Consider the following 7045-nt stretch of genomic DNA (forward strand, 5'->3'; position numbering starts at 1 on the left):
AAGAGGTCTTCACAAGAACACAGTCATGTTGGCACCCTACTCTCGGACTTCCAGTCTCCTGAACTGAGAAAAACAAATGTTTATTCTTTAAGCCATTTAATCTATTGTAATTTGTCATAGTAGCCCAAACTAAGACAGAGTTATTGTTAATGCTGTTTTATGATCTCGTGAATGTCTGTTAGTAGTTAGTCCTCTCTTGCATTTTTGGTATTGATAATTTGTGTCTTCTCTTTTTTTCTCTCTGATGGTTTTTATCATTAAAAAAACTTTTTAAATAATTAAGCTTTTGGTTTGACTTTTTTTCCATCCTTCTACTTTCTTTCAATTTAATGTCCTCTCTTTGTCTAGTTTCTTTTTTTTTTTTTTTTTTTGAGATGGAGTCTGGCTCTGCCGCCCAGGCTGGAGTGCAGTGGCCAGCTCTCAGCTCACTGCAAGCTCCGCCTCCCGGGTTCACGCCATTCTCCTGTCTCAGCCTCCCGAGTAGCTGGGACTACAGGCGCCCGCCTCGTCGCCCGGCTAGTTTTTTGTATTTTTTAGTAGAGACGGGGTTTCACCATATTAGCCAGGATGGTCTCGATCTCCTGACCTCGTGATCCGCCCGTCTCGGCCTCCCAAAGTGCTGGGATTACAGGCTTGAGCCACCGCGCCCGGCCTCTTTGTCTAGTTTCTTAAAGGGGAAACAAGCATCTGACTGGAGGTCTTTCTTTTCAAATATCTTTTTTTTTTTTTTTTTTTTTGGAGACAGAGTCTTGCTCTGTCGCCCAGGCTGGAGTGCTGTGGTGCGGTCTCGGCTCACTGCAAGCTCCACCTCCTGAGTTCAAGCAATTCTCCTGCCTCAGCCTCCCAAGTAGCTGGGATTACAGTTGTGCACCACCACGCCTGGCTAATTTTTGTATTTTTAGTAGAGACGGGGTTTCACCAGGTTGGTCAGGCTGGTCTCAAACTCCTGACCTTGTGATCCACCCACCTTGGCCTCTCAAAGTGCTGGGATTACAGACGTGAGCCACCACACCTGGCCAAAATAATTTAAGCCCTAAATTTATCTCTGTGTACTGCCTTAGCTGTATCCACAAATTTCTGTATTCTTGTGTTGTTTTGTTTTCATTCACTTCAAAATACGTCATTCGAGAATTCTTCTTTCACCCATGGGTTAATTAGGAATATTTAACTTACAATCGATTTCTGGTATAATTTCTCTGTGACTCAAGATCATCCTCCGTATAATTTATTTCGTATATATTTGTGAAAGTTTGTCTTACAGTCTAGAATGTAGTCTGTTTTGATGACTGTTCCATGTGCATTTCAGAAGAATGTGAATTTAGCTGTCGAATGCATTGTGTCTTCAGGTTTGAGGCCATGGTTATCACAAGTGCTACTTTATCTCTTCTGTTTGAGTTTTGGGCCTACTGTGTATTCCTGCCTCTGTTCTTCTGTGCTGCTTTTCTTCTTCTTTCCTTCCCATAGCTGCTATGAGTTCCTGTCAGTGCCCTAACACAACTTATTATATTCTTGCCCTTGCAGATCAAGACATTTGTTCCATAAATTAAATAATAATTTGGTTCTAGACAGAATTTTGGTAGTGGCTGCTGTGACTATCTCCTGGCATATCCCAAGAATGGAACTTTCTCAGGATTCTTCATGGCTCATGGAAGGAAACATACAAGAGCATGCAGATCCTCTGTATCTGTGGCAGGGGAAAATTAGCTCCCTGCCTCAGACTCCATGGAACCACAGGAGTGTATCATTTTGGTTTGGCCTGTGCATAAGAAAACATCAAAGGTGTTTCCTGTTCTGTTAGACCACCATTGTCTCAGACCTCTGACTGGAAGGAGCAGGCTTTTCTTTGTGCTCTTTTTGTCTATGCCTGTCAGCGCAGAATTGTAGGTTTCTTCAGCACCCGGTCGAAGATATAGAATAGCCTTGGAATTCTCCACTGTGTCATTTCTTAAGTCCGAAGTTCACTTTCTTTCCATTTTGTGGTCTTTGTTTATATTTGTTAATTTTTTGTTTTGTTTTGTATTTTGTCTCAGGATTTTTAATTGTAAGAGGGAAGATGTGGGAGGAAAGGGGCTACTCCGCCTTGACTGGCCCCGGAAATAATTCCTGTTTTATAAACAGCATGCATGAGGAGAGAATCTATCTGTGTGCATGAATTATTTAATCTTTGGAAATGTAATCTTTAATAAAATACATAACAAAACACGGGCTGGGCACAGTGGTTCATGCCTGTAATCCCAGCACTTTGGGAGGTCAGGGCAGGAGGATCACTTGAGCTCAGGAGTTTAAGATCAGCCTGGGCAACATAGCAAGACCCTGTCTCTACTAAATATAAAAAAATTAACAGGACATGGTGGCATACCCCTGTAGTCCCACCTAGTGGGAGGATCGCTTGAGCCTAGGAGTACAAGGATGCAGTGAGCTATGATCACGCCACTGCACTCCAGCCTGGGTGACAGAGCAATACCCTATCTCAAAAACCAAAATCAAAATCAAGACATGAGTATAAGTTCTTCTCCATGACAAATGTAAGGTTTATAGTATATTTTAAATTTTTCTCATTTTAGGGTATTTTAAAGTTGATCACATCAAAGGGATCTGGGAAAAACAAGAAAAACCTCTGTGGCAAGAAATATTCATCAGTGATGCTGACAAAACATTAAGTAAAGAAGGACAGAAAGTTTTAGAAAACCCATCTAATCTGGAAATAGCTCCAGAGTTTTCAGAAAAACTACCCTGTAAATGTGATTCTCATAGAATGAATTTGCCAATCGCTTCTGAATTAATTATAAGTGAAAGAAAATATTCAAGAAAGAAGGCTGAATACACGAATGTGTGTGAGAAATTGCAGCTTGATATTAATCATGAGAAAGCTCATCCTGGACAGAAATCTTATGAACATGGTAAAAATGCGAAAGCTTCCAGTTATAAGAAAGATCGGTATTGGAAATTTCAAACTTTGGAGGAATCTTTTGAATGTGATGGATCTGGACAAGGTTTACATGATAAGACAATTTGTATTACACCTGAGAGTTTTCCAACAGGAGAAAAGTCCTGTAAGGATGATGAATTTAGAAAAAACTTTGATAAAACCACTTTATTTAACCACATGAAAACTGACACAAGGGAGAAATGCTCTGATCTTAATGAATATGGGACATCCTGTGACAAAACTACCACTGTTGAATACAACAAAGTTCACATGGCTATGACACACTATGAGTGTAATGAAAGGGGGATTAATGTCAGTAGGAAGTCACCCCTCACTCAATCTCAGAGAACTATTACAGGACGGAGTGCTTTTGAAAGCAATAAATGTGGAGAAAATTTTACCCAGAGCTCAGCCCATATAGTACATCAGAAAACACAAACTGGAGATAAATTTGGTGAATATAATGAATGTACAAATGCCCTCTACCAGAAATTAGACTTTACAGCACATCAGAGAATTCACACAGAAGATAAATTCTACCCTTCTGATGAACATGGGAAATGCAGAAAATCCTTTTACCAGAAAGGACACCTCATTCAGCATCAGAGGCCCCACTCAGGAGAGAAACCTTACCAATATGAAGAATGTGCGAAATCCTTTTGTTCAAGTTCACATCCTATTCAGCATCCTGGAACTTACGTGGGATTCAAACTTTATGAATGTAATGAATGTGGGAAAGCTTTCTGTCAGAATTCAAACCTCAGTAAACATCTGAGAATTCACACAAAAGAGAAACCTTGTGATGATAATGGCTGTGGGAGATCTTACAAGTTACCCCTCATAGGACACCAGAAAACAGATGCAGAGATGAAACTCTGTGATGGCGGTGAATATGGGAAGACATCACATCTCAAAGGACATCAGAGAATTATCATGGGGGAGAAACCCTATGAATGTATTGAATGTGGGAAAACTTTCTCCAAGACATCACATCTCAGAGCACATCAGAGAATTCACAAAGGTGAAAAACCCTATGAATGTGTTGAATGTAGAAAACTTTCTCTCACAAGACACCCCTGAGTGTACATCAGAGAGTTCATACGGGGGAGAAACCATATGAATGTAATGACTGTGGGAAATCTTTTACCTATAACTCAGCCCTGAGAGCACATCAAAGAATTCACACCGGTGAGAAGCCCTACGAATGCAGTGACTGTGAGAAAACTTTTGCCCATAATTCAGCCCTCAGAGCACATCATAGAATTCACACGGGGGAGAAACCTTATGAATGTAATGAATGTGGAAGGTCTTTTGCCCATATTTCTGTTCTCAAGGCACATCAAAGAATTCACACAGGGGAGAAACCCTATGAATGTAATGAATGTGGGAGATCTTTCACCTACAATCCAGCCCTGAGAGCACATCAGAGAATTCACACAGGTAGAAAACCCTATGAATGTAGTGACTGTGAGAAAACTTTTGCCCATAATTCAGCCCTCAAAATACATCAGAGAATTCATACAGGGGAGAAACCCTATGAATGTAATGAATGTGAGAAAACGTTTGCCCATAATTCAGCCCTTAGAGCACATCAGAACATCCATACAGGGGAGAAACTCTATGAGTGTAATGAATGTGGAAAAACTTTTTTCCAGAAGACACGCCTCAGTATACATCGGAGGATTCACACAGGGGAGAAACCCTATGAATGTAGCAAGTGTGGAAAAACTTTCTCCCAGAAATCATACCTCAGTGGACATGAGAGAATTCACACAGGGGAAAAACCCTATGAATGTAACATATGTGGCAAAACTTTTGTCTATAAGGCAGCCCTCATAGTGCATCAAAGAATTCACACAGGGGAGAAACCCTATGAATGTAACGAATGTGGGAAAACTTTCTCCCAAAGAACACACCTCTGTGCACATCAGAGAATTCATACTGGGGAAAAACCCTATGAGTGTAATGAATGTGGGAAAACGTTTGCTGATAATTCAGCCCTCAGGGCACATCACAGAATTCACACAGGGGAGAAACCCTATGAATGTAATGAATGTGGGAAGACTTTCTCCAAGACATCACATCTCAGAGCACATCTTAGAACTCGCTCAGGGGAGAAACCCTATGAATGTAATGAATGTGGGAAAACCTTCTCTGAGAAGTCGTATGTTAGTGCCCATCAGAGAGTTCACACAGGGGAGAAACCCTATGAATGTAATGTATGTGGGAAGCCATTTGCCCATAATTCAACCCTCAGAGTACATCAAAGAATTCACACAGGGGAGAAACCTTATGAATGTAACGAATGCGGGAAAGCTTTTGCCCAAAATTCAACTCTGAGAGTACACCAGAGAATTCACACAGGGGAGAAACCCTATGAATGTGATGAATGTGGGAAAACTTTTGTCCGTAAGGCAGCTCTTAGAGTACATCACACCAGAATGCATACCAGAGAGAAAACCCTAGCATGTAATGGATTTGGGAAGTCCTGAAGGAATGCATCCCTTACTACACGTAGTGCAGAAACTCATGTCACATAGGCTGGAAACTTTTTTCCCTTAGCCATTTCCTTTTCCATTAGGCTCATAGCTTGTCAAAAAATGCCATTCATCCAGGTAGGACTGACCATGGAATGTGGTGCTAATGATACATATTACACTTAACCTTGGCTGTTAAAAAAAAAATACCCCACAGTCTTTCTGGTGCATAAGATGGATTGGAGGTTATTTCTGCAGCAAACACGGGTCCTGTGTGTTGAAAACCATAGAGCACAAGGTCAAGGAAGCTAGAGTCTGAAAAGCTGGAACAGAATTCACTTCGGGGTCTGCAGCAGGGTTTTCTTTTTGTTGCTTTAAAGCAAGAATTAAGTTGATAGTCTGTTAAGCTCTTGCAAGTTTGACTTATGAGTTAAATGCACATAGTTTAATCTAAACTTTCTATTAGAGTGAGATGAAACCCTATGAGTATAATCAGTTTTAGAAAAACTTATCAGTTTATTGTGCATCAGAGACTTCACATGAAGAAGAAAACTTGTCAACATCTAGGATGATCAGGAGCCTTCATTAAAAATCAGAAAATTTAAGGAAAAACCCAGAAGCCTTCACAAAATGAATTGCATTAAACATCAAATAATTATAATAAAATTTCATATTTTGAATAAATGACATTTTTCCTAGGTAATTTTTTCTGAGGAAATATGTCAGTTTTAGAATTGGAGATAAAATATTCACCTAGAACTGACATACCAAAACTTCTGTTTTGTAGTATCAAAAATTTTATAGAACATATATAAGAAAATATTTGCCTATGGACAAACTCACTGTAGAATGTGAAGTTAAACATGGAATAATTTGAATTCTGTGGAGAATATGAATAAATGTGAATAGTCTGAGCTATGTGGAACATCTCTGGGTCTGTATATAAACATGATAACACACTGGTGAGTTCTAGTGGGCGTGAACAGCCAAACCTGCACTGAGCATGGCCACTTCCTTTTCTGACTGACTCTGTCCTCTGTTGGCTTCCCTCAACTTGATGCTGTTAGATTTTGGCTGCCTGCTATGTCTGGATATTAATTAGTCTTGTCCTAAAACTAGTCTTGCCTAGTTTTTCTAGGACCTTGGAGGTCCCTGAGATTTCCCCAGCCACCGTGTGTGTATGTGTGTGTGTGTGTGGTGGGGAGGGGGGTTCAGGGTGATTCTTACATACTTTTTTTTTTTGGCCTTTATTTTTATTTTATCCCACTCTACTGATTTATTTTGCACAGAGTGAATATAAAGTAAGTCGTCTCCTCCCCTCCATTGTATGCACATAGCCTCAGCATCCTGTTCAGAATATTTTCCTCCAACATCATGATACCTACTCACACTGTGCATTGCAAACCAGTGGTATTTCTACCAAACTAAGACGGCAGGTTTTGGAATTGGAATGAAAAGGGATACTTTGTCCCAGAAGTACAGTCCTGGTACAAAAAAGCAGACTCACTTTTGGTAAAACCATACAGTGTGGCATAATCTTAGCCAAGAAAGATTTTATTAATGTGCCATCATTTTAGCCTACAGTTGGATGAGCACAGAAAAGAAAGTAGACAAGATCATTTTTAAAACCTAGACCAGT

The 7045-nt window shown here is 40.1% G+C and overlaps 1 protein-coding gene across 1 annotated transcript; it reads left to right on the plus strand.

The window, feature by feature from the left end:
- The first annotated feature begins 1329 nt into the window (after positions 1 to 1329).
- LOC117099281 (zinc finger protein 658-like) lies at positions 1330 to 5613 on the plus strand. The gene is given in 3 exon segments (XM_033238723.1): positions 1330 to 1369; positions 2565 to 3977; positions 3980 to 5613. Coding segments are annotated over 3 exon segments (2895 nt in total). The 3' UTR covers positions 5422 to 5613.
- Positions 5614 to 7045: the final 1432 nt, after the last annotated feature.

This window comes from Trachypithecus francoisi, unplaced genomic scaffold, assembly GCF_009764315.1.
Source record: "Trachypithecus francoisi isolate TF-2019V2 unplaced genomic scaffold, Tfra_2.0 Lachesis_group16, whole genome shotgun sequence".
NCBI lineage: Eukaryota > Metazoa > Chordata > Mammalia > Primates > Cercopithecidae > Trachypithecus > Trachypithecus francoisi.